This window comes from Pagrus major, chromosome 22 (assembly GCF_040436345.1).
Source record: "Pagrus major chromosome 22, Pma_NU_1.0".
In the NCBI taxonomy this organism is placed as follows: Eukaryota; Metazoa; Chordata; class Actinopteri; order Spariformes; family Sparidae; genus Pagrus; species Pagrus major.
In genome coordinates, this window is record NC_133236.1 from 10,930,411 (window position 1) to 10,952,041 (window position 21,631).

General features: G+C 40.5%; 1 protein-coding gene and 2 non-coding genes across 6 annotated transcripts in view; all 3 read right to left on the reverse strand.

Annotated features, from left to right (window-relative positions):
* Positions 1–1,128: 1,128 nt before the first annotated feature.
* trnal-cag (transfer RNA leucine (anticodon CAG)) lies at positions 1,129–1,211 on the reverse strand. Its single transcript has one exon. It is a non-coding gene; the product is annotated as a tRNA-Leu (tRNA).
* Positions 1,212–3,313: 2,102 nt separating this feature from the next.
* trnal-cag (transfer RNA leucine (anticodon CAG)) lies at positions 3,314–3,396 on the reverse strand. Its single transcript has one exon. It is a non-coding gene; the product is annotated as a tRNA-Leu (tRNA).
* A 906-nt stretch (positions 3,397–4,302) lies between these two features.
* Positions 4,303–21,631, reverse strand: part of afdna (afadin, adherens junction formation factor a) — a 113,618-nt gene continuing 96,289 nt past the window's right edge. For all 4 annotated transcript variants that reach the window (XM_073492722.1, XM_073492721.1, XM_073492720.1 and 1 more), the window contains 4 exons: positions 17,245–17,379; positions 12,414–12,948; positions 7,683–7,767; positions 4,303–6,228 (listed from right to left, as the gene is read on the reverse strand). In XM_073492722.1, the coding sequence (XP_073348823.1) occupies positions 6,075–6,228; positions 7,683–7,767; positions 12,414–12,948; positions 17,245–17,379 (909 nt within the window). In that variant the 3' untranslated portion in view covers positions 4,303–6,074. The remainder of the gene's footprint in view (positions 6,229–7,682; positions 7,768–12,413; positions 12,949–17,244; positions 17,380–21,631) is intronic.

The following is a 21,631-nucleotide window of genomic DNA, read 5'->3' on the forward strand; positions in this document are numbered from 1 at the left end:
ACATGTTCATTTGGTACAGACCCCAACAAATGTCACATCATCATTATTATAATAGTTTTTTGCAGTGAAAATTAAAACTGTGATGCTGTAATATCTATACAAAATAATCTTGTTGTGATTTTTCTTACCATTTCCTGCAGCCCTACCTCCTGGAACATCAGTCCTGGCTCCTGGAACATCAGCCCTACCTCCTGGCACGTCTTCCATGGCCTCTGGTGCATCCATCATGCCCTCTACTTTGTCCGCTGAGGCTGGAGGGGATATGCAGGCTGAAGATGAAGATATGGTAAGTGTGTGTGTGTGTTTGATTTCGAATATGTAGGTGTATAGATATGAGCCCAACTCTTACATATACACACTTACACACAGTACATATGCTCTGGATGATGTGTACTTTAAATAAACTGTGAAGGTTGTAAGGTTTGCTATTTTCTTATTTGCACAGGCTGTTGATGACCAAAATGTTCCTGGATACCAGCACGTGGACAGACTGGCTGAGTATCTGGTGAAGCTTCGGGAGCAGACCTCTCTCTGTCTCACCAAACAGCAGACCAGTGCAATCATAGCACTATGGGAGAAGCTGGACAAAGGTGACAAGCAGCGGGTGATTTATGCAGCACGACACCAGGTGAGACTTTTGAGTGGACGGTTCAGGACACCGAAGAAGCCCTCACAAACTCCTGGTGTGGAGAGCACCACCCGTTGCATGTTAGGTGCAAGTAGTGCACCTGCTCAGTGGCCTAACTGCTGTCGATTGGTGGAGAACATTTTTATTAGACTCTGCAATCTCCACCAAGGCCCAGTGAGGAAAGGCAAGGGGGCCGACTCAAGGTGGTCCTTAATTCTGAGGGACTACCACAAAATCAGGCAGCTTGTTGTTGGCAACTCCCTGGTGATGCAGGGATCAGAGATTCAGCTGGTAGAGGTGAACCAGAACACCCTCATCCAGTGGCACAACAGCAGGCAGAAGAGGCAGGAGCTCTCTGTGCTGCTTCAGGGTACTGCGTTGCCTTCAGCCCTCCCTGAGTCTGAGGAGCCAAGAGCACTCCCTGCTGAGCCCAGGTCAGCTCGACAGGAAACTGTGAACTGTTGCTCTGTCCGTTTCATGTACGGTCATGAAAAGGTTACTGTCAGAAGTGGGATTCGAACCCACGCCTCCAGGGGAGACTGCGACCTGAACGCAGCGCCTTAGACCGCTCGGCCATCCTGACGTTGTAAATAATTATCACAATTTATAATTTTAACGATCAAAGCTTGATCAAACAATTTCTGTTGTATCTAAACAGGTTTGACCTAGATTCTTGTTTTATAGCGGTCGATCGACTGAAATGGCCAAACGTCAGACGGCTTTGAGGGTGACGTAACAGTCCAATCGCTCCAACGTGGCAGAAGTCTGAGGAGGACGTTGAAGCGTGAGACAGTATTCATTTTAATACGGTGTCGCACATGTCACAACATTAACGCTACGCTTCTGCCGCCAGGTCCATTATTTTACAGATACAGATAGATGTCGGTGGCTGCATTAAAAACGAACATTAGAACTATTAGGTTTAACTGATGTTGGACATATTTTAATGTATTAAAAACGTGAGCGCAACATGCGGTTGTTCACTTCCGGGTCAATGGTAAAAACGCTCATTCTTAGAGACGCTTTTAAAAAAATGATACATCCAACGATAAGTCAGACAAATTCTCTTATAAGAGAAGGAATTCGCTTAAAAACGCTGATGGTAGATACTCCCGCCTTCGAAATGTTATCTTTAGTGATGTTTGTTTGTTACTAAATGTGTCAAATGTCCCGTTTTACCGCAGTGGCGCGGGTTCGAGTCCAGCCCAGGGCAAGTCTTCTCCAGCTGTCATTCACGAATAAGACATAAAATGAAGCGAAGAGAATGCCCCCATCGAGTTGTTATATTGATGCTTTACATATATATATCTTCAGCATGAGTATGGATATTGACAAGTCACTTGGATATAGGAAGTACCGGATACTTGTTTCAGCAGAGTACTTGCTCAACCCTAGTTTTGATCAACCTAAAGCGCCACAGCTTGATTTGGAAAATTGCAGGCAGGTATGTACAGTACAGTTGTTTGACTTTGTTTTCTTCTCTTCTGTCACAGGTTTTCTGATGTGAAGACAGTCTGGTTGAATCTCTAAAATGAGCAGCGCAGCACTGCTGTAAGTTTGCATCGAAGTCAGCAGTACAATGTCATTTTTTAGTTAGAGCACAGAAATGTGCATTCATGAACAGTTAAATACTTTCAGTCTTCGCTTCTGATTTAAATGAGGTGTTCAGCTCAGACAGGGTCCTAACAATAAGTTACATGTGTTGATGGATGTTCAATTCATTTTGTGTATCTGTTTTAAACAGTTCAGAGTGCTTTATGTTAAAGTTAAGTCGGACACTAAGACCTGCATTTTTTGTTATGACCAAGTGAACTAAATATAAAGTTGCCAAGCGGACATTTTAATTAATCTTAAAATATTACGCTTTTAAAGGACATTTGTAAATAGGTCTTTGTTAATTTTAAGTTTTTGTGAAAGATATTCTTTTCTAGATGAATAACAAAAACAAGTTAATACCTGTTTAGTGCTTCTGACAGTTTAGTTTGAACCTTTTACATTAAGTACCTTAATTGTGTTGAATACATTTTAAGTGAAATGAAGCCTTTCCAGGTGCAAATTTAAATATTTTTTGATACTTGTTTTTCTCTCATATGATTTGTTCTCTTAACTGCTAGGTTCATCATGGGTGCTATAAAACTGAAATACATTATAGTATTATTCCTTGTGGGTGCATAAAAAGTGACATTAGCGCAGGTTAATGCAAAATCTACATCAAGTCCTGATGTGACCCCTACAGATTTGTGTTTCACCTCTGGAGGGCGCTGTTGAGCCAGGTTCGTTTCATAGGAAGTGTTGCGCCTGGCTCTGCCATTGGACGCTTATCATCAGAAATTTAATGTAACCTAACTAATGTCGAGAAGTGTAACAACATCTCTCTTGATGTGTTGTTTCTGTGAATGGAGGGATCACATACCAAACTCCTAAAGATAATCTTAACAACAGAAACTCTTCATTTTATTTCAGCTTTCCAGAGAACAAAGTTGTACATTTTTGCATAAATTACTAAAATGTTGCCAGAAAATAAATGTTCGATCCAAGTTATCAGTTGTGCAAAAGAGCAAAGAGAAACGACATGTGCCAAATCTATTCAGGGGATTAGTTCAGCCTGAAGTGTGTAGTTGAGTCTCAGTAAGTCAAAGTGAACTGCTGCTCTGTCCGTTTCATGTATGGTCATGAAAAGGTTACTGTCAGAAGTGGGATTCGAACCCACGCCTCCAGGGGAGACTGCGACCTGAACGCAGCGCCTTAGACCGCTCGGCCATCCTGACATTGTAAATCGCTATCACAATTTATAATTTTAACGATCAAAGCTTGATCAAACAATTTCTGTTGTATCTAAACAGGTTTGACCTAGATTCTTGTTTTATAGCGGTCGATCGACTGAAATGGCCAAACGTCAGACGACTTTGAGGGTGACGTAACAGTCCATCGCTCTAACGTGGCAGAAGTCTGAGGAGGACGTTGAAGCGTGAGACAGTATTCATTTTAATACGGTGTCGCACATGTCACAACATTAACGCTACGCGACTCCAACATTTTGCGACCAATTGTCTTGATGAATTCTCCCCAGCTCCCAACATTTGATCAATCACGGAGGAGATATGTTGGAGCTTCCAATATGGGTGTACATGTGGTTGTTCACTTCCGGGTCAATGGTAAACACGCTCATTCTTAGAGACGCGTTTAAAAAATGAAACATCCGACGATGTTTGTTTGTTACTAAATGTGTCAAATGTCCCGTTTTACCGCAGTTGCGCGGGTTCGAGTCCAGCCCAGGGCAAGTCTTCTCCAGCTGTCACTTACGCGAATAAGACATAAAATGAGGCAAGGAAAATGCCCCCATTGGATTGTTATTATTGATGCTTTACATATGTAAAGTGAAATTACTTCTGTAGTAGAGCTAAATTGTAGCTTCATACACTGCAGGGTAGTTTAATTTTAAAGTGTTTTGTAGATTAAAATCAAAAACAGAGAAGTAAACTGACTAAAATGCAACTGTCAGAAAATAAATGCAGCGGTGTAAGAGGTAAATGTGGAAGTACAAACTAAATGGAAATACTCAAGTACAAGAAAATCACAGTTAAAGATCAGAGCGTCTGCATGAAATCACCAATGCACAGATCAAATCAACATACATTTTTATTGCAGTGACAAAAGACCACACTTCCAGCCTGCACTGTTGAAAAATCTGTATTTATTAATGATTTACAAAAGGCTAAACATGAAACCATTTAAATGATTCAGTTCATTTTGAAACCTAGAAAGGAGTAGTAGTAGTAGTTGTCGTTGTGGGGGGAGAGGAGACACGTCTGTAGTGTTTTTACAGGTCAGTTATTATAACAGCATCTTATCTTGTAGATTCAGTTTTAGTGGAGGCTCCTGGAGAGAAAAATAAAATAAATCCACACACAGGATGGAGTCACTCAAACAAACTGCAGAAGAGAGATACATTTGAAACGTCACTAGTTTTAAATCGTTTTTTTTCACACCGGGGGTTTGAAGTGCGTTCCTTTTTCTACATCAGCACAGCAGCAGTGGTGGTGAATGTGATTATGTGTGTATATATATTTGTACAATCACAATTCTGTCACCCTGAATCCAGTCCTAAAAAACATCTGGATCGCCCCGAACCACAGCTGGTGTTAAAACAGAACACTTTTCTGTCTCTAATGCAGAAAAACACAGATTATCACCACAGTATGAGTGGTCCCAAATGTAATCCACTCCTCAGAACAGTTTGCAGATACATATTTTAATATTAAAAACAAGTTTTTGTGCAAGTATGTTTTTTCCACAAGGTTTGAAATAAATATCTGAGAAGCAAACAAGGACTCAAGGAGTAGTTTTAATTTATTTTTTCTATTGTGAAAACCAACATTGATCACATTGTGAGTGAAAGAAATCCTTTTTCCGGCTTGAATTTAGCAAACAATCAATCAAATTAATCTCACACAACCTCTTCAAAAAATGACTATTAGATTTAAAACAAAGTAAAATTAAAGATACCTCAGATTGGGGCGAAACATTTAAAAACTTGACTCCACTGACAGTGAGGGGCAGCGGGGACACAGTCCAGTTTTAGCAGAACTTCCTGTTGGATTATCTGTTAAATCACATTAGTTTTGCAGTTTTTAGTAGCCTGGCAGGTTTCTACAGTAGTAAAAGAGTGAGACAGTTGTGGACCCGAATATTTACAGTAATGTTGTGCACTTAAAGATCCTTCTCTGGACTGTTCGGTCCTCCTCTGGAGAACCTTTCAGAGTTTATCTAAAACATCACAAAAAAAAGAAAGAAAAATCCCATGCTTTCTTGCTACGGAATGAAATAACAGTGTTTCCACTCACTGAGAATTGAATTTTAAAAAAACAAGAAAATAAAAATTGGTCTGGAGCTCAAACGTGGGCATTTCTGCTGGCGAGAAAGAATTAAAAGTGTGAAAACAACAGGATGCACAAAAAAGCATAAAATAACACCATAAAATTGTTCATATTTCAGTGAGCTATTTAAAAAAAAAAAAAAAAATTAAAATGACAACAAACTTCTCTCCATCCCTCGCCCCAAGAACCATTTTATAAACAAAAATATATCCCCCTTTGTCCTGTGATTCTCAATTTCTCACTAGATACAATTAAAACTTTTTTACAGTGCTTTATCATTATATATCTTTGACAGACCTTAACGAGGGGAAGAAAGTTTTAAGCCATAAATGTCTCTCCTATTGCAACGATATAGCTACGTCAAAAAGTGAATGGTCCAGTTATTCAATGATTAAAATAAAAAAAGGGGAAAAAACACAAACAGGAGGAGACGGTCAGTGGTAGGGAAGCGAGCGCCGGCTATCTCCGCCCGATTTTTCCCCCAGGAGCACCTTAACTTTACTGCGGTGATGTCGTCGGGAGGCAACATCACCGCAAAAAGGTGGCACTGGGAGGCGAACGGCTCGGGTCTACTTGGTGTTGAGCTCGTTCTCCAGCTCCATGAGTTTGCGTGAAGCTTTGACCTTGTTGGAAACCTCCTTCCCCTGAGAGAAGAGACGCTGGCGCTCCTTGAAGGTCAGACTCTCCGGAGCGCCGCTGGGGATCGAGTTCTCCTGCTCCTGACTGCAACACACACACACACACACACACACAATGTAGGTTACACACATATACAGAGTGTACAGTGACATTAATTTACAGGGCGTCTACAGGTAGCACACACTTTAACAAGAACTTCACAAATTATTTTTAACCAAATTTTTGATTGATTTTTTGTCAAATCATATTTTCTCTTATTCAAGCATTGTAGGTAAGTGCTAAGGTATTCAGTATATATATTTGGTCATGTGCAGAGGAAGGTTTTATGTAGGAATGTAATTATTACAGTGAGTTAATCTACATTTTGCCAACAGGTAAGATCAATTTTTGAGGTAGGTTTAAAGATGTGTAACATCAGAAATGTGAACTCTAACACAGATAAGCTTGACTCATTTTGACCAAAAGAAATTAAAAGGTGGATAAATTAAATTACATAAAATGTTTGTGGCAATTAAGACCTCAAGTATTCAATATTACAACACTTAAATGACTTAAAGGCTTTAAAAAAAAAAAAGAATTAAGTGCATTTTAAGATTTTTGAAGGACCTGCAAAAAACATGTACTTATATTTCTATTTTAATACTATGTTTACTATACAAGAAATGAATTTGTTCTATTATTTTGTACCCAGTGTTCAATTCAATAAAACTTTCAAGTGCCAGCTCGTCACCTGGGTCTATAAATACCCTCACAATGGAAAGAGAAACATATGTGGAATTAATAGTAAATACATAAATAAATCAATATAAATATCCTGAGCAGGTGACTTTGAAAGTATTTTTGGTGAAATGGAAGTTATCACTACATTGACATATATGATTCCACAGAGAGCTTCGTCACATGGAAACACGACAGTCAACTGAAGATCAATATCAGCATATCAATCAATTAACTTGTGTTTGACTGCTACTGTATGTCTGTTCATGTGTAAGTTAGTTAAGTGTTCACGTTTTGCAAACAATTCTGATCGAACATGGATATGCTACAAATTCAAAAACGTGAATGCTTCACACACATGTGGCAGCAAAGAAGATCCCAAGATTAGTGTTGCAAATTCAGTGTCCGACCAAATGTGAAATATGTTCACAATCTCCCCTTCTGTCCCTGAGTTATGTTGTATAATGACCAGAATGTTGTTTTTGCAGATCATTACATAGACATTTGTCATCATTAGCGGATGAATTCTTGGGTTAGGGCTGAAAACACATTTTTGAGGTCACAGTGACCTTTGACCACTAAAATCTAATCAGTTCATCCTTGAGTCCAAGGGGACGATATTGCCAGATTTGAAGTAATTCCCTCAACGCGTTCCTGAGATATCACGTTGGTAATTGGGATTCACCTTTCTCTATAAAGCCAGGTGAGGGACACCTTACATCAGGAGCTCCTGGCTACACAGGCTTAGTCTTCTATCACAGAAACTGGCATTTTGTGGGAATTTTTTGAAACCAGAGAACAGAAATATAAAGAGCGCTCACCTCTTCGTCCATTTGTCTCGCGGGTCCTTGTAGACCTCTCCTGATCCTACAACTCCTGCTGAGTTTCCAGTGTACGAGTTAAATCCTGTCCGACGTTTAGAAGCCACACAGCAGACAGACAGAGCAGTGAGATATGAGTCAGCATCGTTCATGTACAGCTTTTGTTATCTGAAAATATCTGAGATAGAAGCTGCTGGGTGACGGCTGTAGTGATCTCTGGTCCGTCTCCCTTTACTCCCATAACTTAGAGGGAATTACAGGCATTTTAAATCACAGAGAAACCTTTAAAAACTCTATCATCTCCCGTAACAGTATCGATTATTGACCAGAGACCTCGGTCGCCTTTAACCAGCAGCTTCTCCACTCGACATCACTTCATTTCCCACAGACCAGCCTGAGCAGAAGGAGGGAAGAGAGGAAACGAGTTCTGGAGAAGCGTTAGGCAGAAAATATCAGATCTCATTAAAGTAGAGCAGCGAGCCGAGAAAAGAGAGGGAGGAAGCGTTAAAAAGCTGTTAAAGGGCCATTCCAAAGCAGCATAATGGTCTGTGGAAGTGTGGGTGGGGTCTGAGGCCGAGGTCACCATCAAACATGTCTGACGTTTCTTAACACCTATCACTATTTTACTTCTGACAGATTTACTTTTTGCCCTTTAAATAGAATATTGAAGGCAGGTTGTGAAGATAAAAGTATAAAGTATAAATAAAAAAAAAAACTCTTATCCTGTGTGATACAGAGCTCGGTTAAAGCCCGTGGAACTAACATCAGGAGGGTGACCCCGACCTTTGACTCCCAAAGTGGACGTTAAACAGTTGGCACGTGTCCCTGTGTCTTTCCAAACTCCAGCAACGTCCAGGTTTAAGTGAGACTCTTCACTAATATGTGACTCTGAAGTCTGCAGGTTTTTATTGCAGCAGGAAAGAACCATTATTATTTCTACCTGCTGATTCAAGACTGGAGATAATCTTTGTCTCTCAACAAATCCAATGAACAGACCAAAACCTACAACAGCTGCTTCTATCTAATTGTCGGGTCAATTTGAAGTGAACTGTTGAAATGTCACAAAAAAGAAAATGTAAGTTTGGTGCGTTTCCATCATCTGGTTTGGAGCAAATAAACTTGGCAGTATATGCTACAGTGTGCGTGGATGTAATAAACAGAGTAGAAGAAGAAGAAGAGATTGCCAACCGCCAATAAACCTCAAGAAAGAAGAAGGCATTACACTTGCTAATACACCTTCAACCAGTGTGGAGGCACTAATCAGAATTGTGTGTTTAGATTTAGAGAATAAAACCCTGCAGACTCTCTTTGTGGCGCTACAGTAAAGTAGAGTTCCTCTCTCTAATTGAAAACGGGTTGAATCCTACCAGACGGCAGGTATTGACCCAGAAACAACCCTGGACTGAGACGTTAAACATCCAGTCGTAACTCTACTTTGCATTCCAAATGCATGTTGGTCTTTTGTTTCAGATGAAATGGCAAGGTGGTGGTGGTGGTGGTGGTGGGGGGGGGGTTGGTACAGTTCAGATGCAGACACAGTGACAGGGTGTGAACCCAGTTGGATCCATCCAGCTGGCAGCTCCGAGGCCCCTCTCTTTGGGATTTACAGCACTAAAGCAGAGAGACGAGATCTGAAGTGTAGTTTGGGCCGGGATCAAGCCGGGTCCCCACTTCAGCCTCAAACCACATGAACACAAACTGGCAGAGAACAAAGTAACCACAGGGAAACAACCCTTGTTGAAGGCCAGTAACATTCCTCTGTGGAGCCAAAAGAGATGAAAATTATACTTCTGGCGCTGCGATAGAAAATTCTCCAGATTTACTAAGAAGTCATCCACTGGCTTTTCAAGGATTCTCAAAGATTGTGAATGTTTTTCTTCCACTCTGGTTCAGTTATCTTGGAGGCCAGTGGAGGCTAAAAAACTCACTGTTTTTGTTTTTCTGTACCAATACACAGTTTTGTTAGAACATCCGTCTCTGGGGATGATTGAATTTGTAGCTTTCTCTGGCGTCAGTCGTGTTTTTCTTGTAGTTTCTTTCTGATAAAAAAGATATCTGAGGACACATTTTTCATCGAAAGCCTGACTCGGGGCTTTTGGAGCTGCCAGCTGATCAGATCATCCAATACATTTGTAGACTCGTATGTCAGGGACGCCAGAGACTCAGGTGCTGCTTGGGGTCACCTGAACCTGCCGCAATGCCCTGTGGGAGTTGTAGTCAGGTTTAGTAAAGCAGCAGCGTTAGACAGCAGAGACACAGACTGACAGGCGAGATGAAGGATCAGCTGAGAGAGCCGAAACAAGGCAGACGACACAGCACGTACAGGGAGGCAAATTAAGCACTTTGGGAAATTAACAGACAGACGAACAGAGACAGGCAGAGTGAGGAGGAGGAAGCAAAGAATAAGAGACCAATAAAGAGCACGGAGCAGCCTGGTGGAAGCTACGCACAGGCAGTAAAAAGCAATAGACATCAAGCCGGTTACTGGGTGAGCTGCTGGCAGCCAGAGTGCAGTGTGTGTGTGTGTCTGTGTGTGTGTTTATGATGCATGTGTGTGTGTGAGAACATGCAGATTTTATTTATTTCATGAGGGAGGTGGGGGAGGTGGGTGGAGGGGGAGGTGGGTGGGGTAGGTAGATAGGTAGTGGGACGTTAGTGGGATGTTTTTATCTGATTGGAGTAAAAAATGCAACACAAAGTTCTCCGTGAGGTCCTGGATGAGTTTTCAATAAGCAGCAGAGGTGGTGGAGGTTTATTTTGAAGGTGCAGGCAGCTGTTTCCTGGACCTCAGGTAGTGATGACGTTCAGACTGTGCTGCACTCGTAGCTCTGTTTGTCTGTGGCTGTTCAAACTGTTCACATTAAGAGCTTCATGATGGACAGTGAAGGTGCTGCGGACACCTCGACATTAAGTCTGGTGGCAGCACTGAAATTTTGTTCTTGGGTTTTTATTAATAGTTTTTCATACTTTTGGACATATTTCAGTCGATATAAAAAGAGTGTAGAGGTTCAATACTTGGCCCTAATTAACACAGACTGCATATTTATCTATTGTAAGCTGGATATTTAAATAGTGATCGTTTCATTTGAGTAATTTTTTTAGAGGCCTGAAGGAGTAAAGCAGTAATATATTTCACAAGAAAAAATAAAACATGAGAGAAATTCTGTGCAGTATAATGTATTTTTTAAAATTGTTTTCTAGCTTGTTGTTTTCTAGATCTTACTCTTGTTTTTATCTTTGTATTTGATGTTATTTCCTTTATTGTTTTTAAATTTCACTTGATCTTGTCCTTTACTCTAGTTCTTTCATTTTAACTTAAATGTCTGGTTTTATTTTCTTTGTAAAGCACTTTGTTAAATGCTATATAAATAAAGTTTATTATTATTATTATTAGTAGTAGTATTATTAAATTAATCTTGGGAACTGTGTTGATAACCAATAAGTTAGACATAAAACATTAATCTTCTTCATAATTGACAGTCCAGTGTTTTTTGGCTTATACCTCAAAAAACAGCCGAACAAAGTCATACAGGATGAATTTCATCACTTTTATCTCCGAGAGTAGTTTTGAACAAAGGCAGTGTGTCAGGGTTATAAATCATGGAGGGATATTTTGGGAGCAAAAATTTCTTGCCAGCTGCCAAATGACTGCAGTTTGACCCGTCTACTGTTGGATATCTTTCCAACAATGAGGCCTTTTAGAGAAAAGCTGTGATGCTTATCTTGACATAATATTTGAGATGGATAAACCAAGAAAAGCGGCTGTTTAATATCTGATCCAAGTTAAGAAAGACTTCTTTTAACTTTGTGATAAATACATTTCTTTAAGAAGGAACTATGGCCTGAACGTGACCTTTAATATCCTGAACATAAGCAGCTGTAATGGATGACTTCTACCAGGAGCAGACTGAGTAACAGAAGCTTGAAACGTTTGATCCATGAGAAGCTTTTGAAACATCCACAGACAGACGAGGCCTCTCACTCAACACACTGTTTCTGTGTGCATTTTTGCATGTTGATGAAATGAGAGCTGATTGGTTTTTAATCGAGTGATTGATGAGGTGTGTAAAGCCAATGGTGTGTCTCCTTCCCTTTAAAGCCAACACCGCTAAGCAGAGCCACGGCGCAGGAAGGGGGCGGGCGGGCAGACTGACGGCTGGCCACGCCCCCCGATCCCAAGCAGCAACAAACCAGACACAAAGGAGGCGGCGAGCGACAACACCAACAGTACTATGATTGGCTCTGATGGGTCTCAATCTGCAGCAAAAAGTGGTGGCGTGATTATCGATTGCTTTTTCTGTTCGTTTGTGCTGATCGAAGGTGTGTGTGTGGGGGGGGGGAGTTGTGATTGGAGGAAGACGAGGAGGAGAAAAATTACCGGGGACAGGAGGAGGTGTTTTAACAAACCAACATAAATAAAAATACAAAACAAGTACAGTCTGATTCGTTTTGAGGAGAGGGAGGAAAATTTCCACATGTAAAAACATAAAGTGATGAACGGAGGGACTGATTGACGACAAAAAAATTGGGACAAACATGTAAAAGAAGGAAAAAGTAGACGGTGGAAAATGAAAAGGCAGAACACCTCTCTACTGAAAAACAAGTCAAAATAAAGACAAACTAAACTATGAAGGTCAAAATGAAGAATGAGTGAGTGAGAGGGAGGTACGGGAGCTGTGGAGGGCGCTGTGGCGAGCCTGACTCCTCTCTCCTCTCTCTCTCTGGGTCTACCTTTATAGCCTCCGGGGGGGATGGAGCTGGGTTTGGCAGGAAGGGGGGGGCCTGTACTGTTGGAGTTGTTGAATGGCGGCTGGAACGAGCCAGACAGGAAGATGCCGTCAGAAACGGGGCGGGGCTTGCGCGCAGTGGGCGGCGGCTGAGGCCTGTGATTAGACGAGGCGGAGGCCGGGAGGTCGCCATACGACTTCCGGGTCGCCGACAGCTTCACCTGACCTGATTGGCTGCCGCCGCCGCCACTCCCTGCGTCCTCGTCTTCGTCCTCGTCGCCCGCATAGGAGACAAACTTGGCGGTGTAGAGCGTGTCGGGGGAGGTGACCTGGGTTTTGAGGTAGGAGGTGTTTCTCTGTGGGGGGGGCGGGGGGGTGTTAGTAGGGTTGTGGGGGGCAGGGGGTTGGTAATCCCGGGGCAGCGGGGGCCGATACAGACCGGCCGGGTCATCAGGCGTCAGCAGCTTTCTCTCGGCCTCCTCGTGCTGCCGGCGCCGCTCGGCTTCCAGGCGAGTGTAGTACTCCTCCTCCTGTCTCCTCTAGGGGAGGGACAACCTGTTAGTAAGCTCCACTCTCATTGGCTCGCACCTCAGTAATGGACATTAACTGGCTAATCAGCTACAGATACAACTGGGGACCTATTCACCTACAACAACTCTTCTTCTACTACAAGTAAAACCACATCATTCTCCTGGGACGAACCACACCTGCTCTAACTGGGCTGCCTAAATATACAGCACCAAGTCCACCATGTCTACCAAGTGACAGACCTGCAGCACATCACTAATGATTCATACTGGTCCTAGATCAGGGGCTTCATTTATAAAAAGGGTCTAGGAGTCAAATTCCATCTTAAAGCTGCAACTTTCAACTTATTGATTCTGGCGCCCCCTGTGGGCAAAAGTGGTATGAACACCAGCACCTCCTCTGCATTTGTTATTTTAGAGTGAAAGATGCAACTTTTCTTAAGAAATACTTTTCTTTTTTAAACACAGCTGTTTGCAGGATGAGCTAATGTATCTCTTTGTGGCTATGTAAGCTTAATAACTGTAAAATGGGGATTTTTACATTCAGGTTAGCCTACATGTGTAATATTCCAAAGTAATGTTTTGTGTTCATAATAATAAGCTTGGTACCAAGGCTAACGTAAGCAGTTGTTCCGCTGCCGTACCACCAGATAACAGAGCCGTTTCTTTCCTCAATTTTTGAGCCTCCTAAATTCATCCTCAGCACCCAGCCATGACAAAAACTTTTAATTTCCGGTATCAGAACTGGTGGCAGGCATTAAGAATAACTATAATAAATACATACAAGTAGCCAATCTTCTCTCAGATGGTCTTGTTTTCTTATGCAGGTCATAATAGGCCATCAGTAAGACAATTAGACTGTCTCATACCCAGTTAAATAGCCCTTGAAGTGTGTTTAAGTAATGACTTAAATGACTTTCCCCCTTTGGGAAAAGATTTCTGTATTTGTGTTTTGTCTTCGCTTTTCTTAATGGTCTGAATGGAGGTGATTCGATGTGCAATACAATGTGTGCACAGCTACTTTTGCAATATTACAAGATTATTTTCAGGGCTGCATTATTTTATTTAAAGATAAATCTGTTGATTTTTCACTTAAATTAACTCAAACCATCAAAGAAAAACAGCAAATCCTCACATTTGACCTACTTGACAAATTATTATTATAATTTTTTGTAGTTCTACTCTTTGATTAATCAGTAAACTATTTCAAATATTATCAAATACAATGAATCAAGTCACTTTCATCTTTTTATCTTCATGATTGATTCAACTTGTGTTCTCTGATTTGGAAGAGGAGGCTGCTCTGAAAATCGCACCAGAACCACATCTGCTTTTGCCTCTTAAAACAACTCTTTACTGCCAAGTGTAAGGTTGTGAAACTATTTAAACATGCCATTTGAAATCTTATGATTATGCTTCAGAATAAATCCAATAACAAGTTATAAGTTTTAGAAATGTTGCCCCTGAGCTGGACTAAACCCTACTGGTTTGCCGCATCCACCAGTTGTCTGGTTCTCCTAAACTGGCTCTGACCCTGTATAAACAGCAGAAATAAGTCCAGGACTTTGTTGTTCTATCGCTGCCAAAGTCAAAACTGTTGTTTTTCTAAAATAATCTACTCTGACTGGTCCAAAAATCTGGAAGAAGAACCTGCTCCAACTGATCCACACCACCTAAAAACTTGGCTGCAAATGGTAAACCAGTGCTGCTTCCTGGACCACCCTGTCTACCACCATCTCCCCTCCCCCTCACCGTGGATTTGTGTGCATGTGTGCACTAACTGTGTGTCCATATGTGCCTCGGTTCTCTCTGTGTACACTAGATGGTTTTGTGGGCAGTTTTTTGTCTCCAGTGGCTGAGCTCCAGTATCTACACTTTCAGGGAGGGCCTGTGATGTTACACATGAATCTACACTGGAGGAATGTGTTTAGATTTCTGGGTTTGGAGCTCGACCAGCCGCTCCGGGTCACATGTGCTCAATCTGGATGCTTCTGATGTCAGATTATCTTCGCGTTTTTTTGGGTCCATTTCATGTGTCGGAGGCTGAGTGTAGTCGAGATCGAGTGGTCTGTAGTGCTGTGGATGTATCCGAGCTGCTTTTGATGGTTGAATCTGAAGAAACTGGGAGGGATTAGTGGGTGTGTGGGTTCTGAATGAGTGGGTTTCTGAATATGTGCGGTATGGATGGCTGAGGGTGGAAATGAGGCAGGTGGGTGGGTATAGATTTCTGAGTGTGTCTGCGTGTGTGTGTGCATGAACTGATCGTAAAGCATGTGATTTGTTGGGAAAAGTGGGAGGGTGGGCGGCATTCCCTAAACACAGTGTTCTAGAGCGATGCTGGATGGAAATGGTAACAAAGAAATAAAATAAATAAAATAAAATAGAAATAAAAAACCTCACAAAATCATAACCGCTTCCCCAAAAAACTGAAATAACTTCCTGACACAACAACAACAACGACAACACGATGGGAGTCCCATGCTTGAGGTGGGTGGGAGCAGATAACATGACAACAGCAACACATCACATAGGGTGGGGGTGCACAGGATGAGGACATGCAGTTGGACATCTTTATAATAAACAAACAGCATCCGATTAACAGTCAGAACATCTTAAAAACAAAATGTATATCACTACCAACTGTCTTAACGACTAAACTAATTAAACAAAGTTTGACTTTCTCTGTGACATACTTTACTCTGAGTTTTAAACAACCAGTGGTGTGATCGGTGCTCGACACTTCACAGGACAAATGCACCAGAATAATGTAACCATGGTGATGTCAGTGGACACAACACAATGATAAAAACACTGAGTATGTTTGATTTAACACACAAGACAGAGATGGACGGGTGGACACCGGATTAGACTACTGGTCGTTTAAAACCTCCAAAGAACAAGATTATGTCAAATTTGAATATTTTAACACAACATGCAGCCGCTCCAAATTAGCGGAGTTCTTTATAAGAATTAAGTATCCTGGACAAAAGAAAAAAGAAACACAAATCAAGTCGGATCAAAGAATCGGATATACAGTGGCTTCAGAGTGTATTAAGATCCGTTCACTTGTTGGACACTTTACTGTATTACCACATTTTTGGGGGGCATTTAATTCTTCTAATTTGGGGCTAATTTTCAGTATTTTATTGTTATTAATTCCATATGAGCCAGAAAATGTAGTCTGTCACTGACATAATGTAGGTGTTTTATACTGCGTTAATTACAACCTTGTTATAAAAGTGAGGATGAAAGCCTAACATAGTAATTTATACATTTTATCATACTATTTAAACTGATAAAACCGCTGTCATTTTAAAGTAATTTGAATCTTTTGGAAATACACTTACTCACTTTCTCGCAAAGAATCGGATGAGAAGATCAATGCCACTCTCATCTCTACTGTAAATATGAAGTTACAGCCAGCTAGCGTAACTTAGCACAAAAACAGGGGAAATGCTTGGCTCTGTCCAATGGCTACAAAATCCACCTACCAACACCTTTAAGGATTAATCATTAACGCATTAATGTTATACCAGAGGTGCTCAGTCTTTTTTCTCTCGGAGGAACAAAACAGAAACTTTGGTTGCTCAGTTGGAGCCATCATTGTTTATTGTTTACTCTCTTTCTCAGGTCGTCAAATACAAGCAACCTTGGAAGGAGACTCAATGAACGGGCTTCAAGCAAACACCTATTGTATGTTTAGTGAAGAAGTAAAATAGTGCTAGTTTAGAAAAATAATCATTAATTGGGGATATTACATATTTTAAAAAACAATTTTACCTACAAAAATTGGCATAAACAGCAATTTATCTTATAATTTCTTAAAATGGCGGGCCGCCTTTGGCCCGTTAGCCCCACTTTGGACAGCCTGCTCACAAGTTGTGGTTTTAAGTGGCTGTTTCTTCTAAGTGAGTAAGTGTATTTCGTACAATTCTGAACTATTCCGTGTAACTCAATTTTCTAGTTATTTTAACTTCATACAAACTCTGTGGGAGTTAATCTACTTTGTTTGTGGCACATAATTTGATATTCAGTTTGTGCCACCAGTAAAAACAGATTTGGCTTTCAGATGATCACACTGTAGTGTTGAATGATGGTCGAAAAATACCATTTTAGGGGCTTTTCCAGCCTCAAATATAAAGGAAACAAATTAAGAGGATATTTTGAAAAACTGATGTCTTATCCTATGAACAGACTGGCTCAGATCTACATTATCATAACAGAACATCCTACAATACTTTCTCTTTATTAACTCATGAATTAGCCACACATAATTTCTCCTCTAACGTCACGGACAGACAAACCGACCTTCTCCTCGGCCTCTCGTTTGGCTCTCTCCTCCTCCCTCCACCTCCTGTCCTCCTCCTGCTTTTGCCGCTCCTCAGCCTCCCGCTTACGAATCTCCTCCAGCTGCTGCTTACGCCGTCGCTCCTCGTCCTGCAACTGATCACACACACGCAGACACACACACACGCACACAGAACAACATGCCAAACGGCACACATGCAAACAAGAAAACAGTTAGTACGACATGAATTAATTCATACACAAACTCTGACAACATCTCCACATCCAGTGATGCTGTTTAACTGCTTGGACACTAATGTTCACTAACATGTTGTGTAGTCGTTTGTTTTGTTTCACAGGACTGCTCCAGAGGGAAGGAGCAGTGTGCACTGCAAACACACAGCACAGGCAGGCACACACACTGCTGAACATGCAGACACCAACAACAACGACAGCAACCAGAACAAGGCAAAAGAAACAAAGACAGACCCTCCTGCAGCTACTTCAGGTGTGTTTGACTTTGTTTGTGTACAGAACAATGAAAAGTCCCGCTGAGCAGGAGAAGAAGAATAAATCAAGCACACCTTAAGTGGCTGTAAGCTCAGTGGGCTGCTGCAGAAATGGACTGATAACAAAGCATCCCAACATAAACCCAGTGGGATTTGGTGACGAACAAAACAAACAGACCCTTTCTCTGGGCTGGATGGTTGTTAAAGTGTCAGTTCAACCAAATTTCAAAACTACATATTTTGACACAGTTATGATTTCTCTGTCTCCACTCCAGTGGGTGGAAACAAAATGTTATGGTGCTTAAATAAGAAACATTTTTCACTCTTAACAGTTTTCATGGGGAGGAATGGAGACACGTGGACATCGAGACAGTCATTTGGAAAATATGTTGAGAGATGATTTTTATTTCGAATTTATAATAAAATATAATATCATAATGGTTTAGTGTATGTAATTTAAATGCTTTGTTTAAGTTTGTTTTATTTTTTATATTAATATAATTACTTGGATTTTGGGTAAAATATCAAAATCACTTAAGAATAATAGGATAAGATTAAGATTAATGTTACATTTTATTATTTAAATAATTTTAATTCATTTTGTAAACGTTCTTATTTAGTTATTCCGTGTACTTTTATATTGATTTTAATCATTTTATTTTGTTTGTATTTTTTCTTTTTTTATACATTTTTTAATTTCTAAATTTTGGTTTTGTTTTAATTCTATTGTTTTTATTTTCCATCATTTTTTGAAATTTTATTTCTTTTCTTTTCTTTATATATGTTATTTTATTCTATTTTGTTATTTATTTGATTTCATTTTAACTTTAACTAATTTTTTAAAATCTAATTTAATCTTTCAATATTAATTTTTGGGTTGTGGTTGTTGTATACAATGTTGAATAATTATAATCATTTTCTTACAAGAAAAATGAAATAAGGACATTTGTTTGTGTTCGCTTTGTGTGATTTTGCTCCTGGTTGGTAGCACGCAAATGTATGTCAACAGATTTAAAATCAAGACAACAAGTAGAGTCCGCTCGTTCTTTTGTTTAACTTCAGATACTTTTTTTGAATGGAAACATTTCTGCCTGTAACACAGTACATGTTACAGGCAGAAATGTCAGAGATTGATACCTAAAACCTGGACTAATAAAATGAAATCTGTCTAACAGACAGATAACAAGAGGAACTAAGTGAGAAAATAAGTATTTTGTTTTGGTTGAAAAGACCCTTTAAAAAGACAAAATAAAGAGGCTCAGCTGGTCACACACAGATGGATGGATGGATGGATGGATGGATGGATAGATGGATGGATGGATGGATGGATACCACAACATGATGGCGTGGCCCAGTGCAGGCAGCGCTGGGGGCTCACAGGACTGTCATGCATGGATGTTGACCTGGACGCCCCCTGTGATGCATTCAGCCATGCAGGCGCCACCTCGATATGCACTCAAAACATCACTGCTGACAAGAAGCACACCGACCTCAGCTCTGCTACTCTAGAAGCACGTAAACGTTTGGTTTTCTGTTGGCTTTATAATTTGGAAACACCAGGATTTCACCATATCTAAGCAGCAGCTTCACTCACCGCCCCCCCCAGCAGTTGTTTTGAGTGGACAAAGAGATGGACAGCTTCCCCAGCCAATCAACATCAAGCATCCCAGGACGCCCCCTCCATGACCGGCTGCTCTTAAGCTAATCATGGCCCGGCCCTGCCTCCAACCCCGACCCCTCCCCCAATGAAACGACGACAGTAGTCCAGATGGGTGGGGAGAGACAGATAGGAAACAGGTGGGCAGCCCAGACAGAAAACAGGAAGTGATGTAAGGGCAGGGAGAGGATACTCGTCATTAACAGGAAGAACATACCAAGTCTAGAACAGAGATAGCTGGGACAGCATTCTGCTGCTGAAGAAGAAGAAGAAGAGAATAGAGAGTGAGAGAGGGGAAGATAGGGAGGTAGGAAAAGGAAAATACCCATATACTGAACAGGAAGTCGTGGAGAAGATATCAATAAAACTAAGTTAGCAAAAAGAGGAGGGGAGGTGGGAGGAGGAGGGAGAAACTGAGGAGTCAAATAGAAATAAAAGAAGGGAAAGGACGACAAACAGTAAAGTAAAAACATTGCTAAAGTTTAGTTTTTTGGCCTTTTAAGAGCTCCGTTATCCACCACATCCAAATCCACACAACCACTACACCACCTAACCACATCTTTAAATATAGCTCACTATTTTGGCACTATTTGGTTTTCTAACAAAATTTGGAATAAATATACTTTGATTTTGAAGTTGAAATAGAAATCAATAGATTCAAAAATCCAACGTTTGCAGCCAATCGCTATAAAGAAAAACAAAAACAAAACAAAAACAAGTTTCTGGCAGCTCCTTTATTCCACATTTTTCTCTCCACTACTTCATAATTTACTTTTTTATTTAATTGTTTTGTTTTCCAAAATAAGTTCCATAATAAATGTTTTGACTTGAGTAACTGCTGGGTCGATTTTGGCCCCTTTTTACTCTCACTTTAATCACATTTATTCAGAAAAGAAAAGGGGCCACAAAAAAGACGAAAACTCTCAAGGTCTCGATTAAAGTTCCATTGTAAGGGATTTAAGGAGGTTTGGGAGGATTTATTAGCAAAAATATTCCTAATTTATAATCAAATATATATTATTATGTTTTCATTAGTGTATAATCGCCTGAAACTAAGATTCGTTGTGTTTTTGTTACCTTACAATGAGCCTTATATCTACCTCTTCCCACTTTTAGCAGCCACCGTAAGGGAGGACGAGACGAGGTGAGGGGTATTTAGTTGGTTGCAATCTGCAGCCTTACCACTAGATCCCAATAAATCCTACACACTGGATGTTTACGGTTCAAATTTGTATTAATCAAATCACATAAAATAACAATGATTTGGTCAAAGATTGGATCGTTTACAGATGGTACAGCTGTATGGGAAATGTTGTGATTTTGAACTACCTACTATAAGAGAAACTTGACCTTCTTGTCTGATCTGTCATTATAATCTTGCAGCCAGAAAGAGTTTCATAACAGGAGGACATAAATTTCAGAAGATCAGATTAAAAGTACACACTCAGTCACAGGCTGACAGATTCAACACCTTCCATCCATGTCTCCACTTCATCCAACCACATCCATCACACAGCAGCATCCATCATCCAGCACAACCACATGCTGCTTCATCCAGTCATACGGCAGAAATTCTGAAAATAATGCTGCATAAAAATTTGAAAGTATGTCTACTGATTTCAGGAAGCAACAGCTTCAGGAACCATTTTCGTGCCAATACATTGAATAAAGGCTGTGAAGTATCATCAGCCTGTGGAGAAGTTCTGTGGCTTGGTTGCTCTGCAACATTAGTTCTCAACTATGGAACAGTTTGTGCCACTGACTACATTTACATGCAAAAAATATTCCAGTTTTTTGCCCTATTCCGGAAAAGATATTATTTCCAAAGATTCCCAATATTCCCATTTACATGCTGCTGTGCATATTCTGTTTACAGAACGTAGCCTCCCTCTTTCATTCCCTCAACCAACCCCTTGAAATGGTTGCCGTTGTGATATTTGCACGTATCTAAAAACCTGATGTTATCCAAGTTGTTTGCAATGTTTCAATTAAACTGAATAATTTGGGGTTTGGACTGACAACAGAATATTTGAGAACCTCATCACTGAATTGAGAGATTGGGATAAACATTTCTTTCACTTCTTTCGTCTTCACCATGGATTAATCTCCCAATCATTTTCTAACTTAATCGATGAGTCCATTGGCCTAGAAAATGCCAGTTGGTGGCTTCAAACCCAGTGGTGATTGGAAAGCGTCTTAGTATCATTATTTCCAACGCTAACCTGTAATATATAGTCTGTAT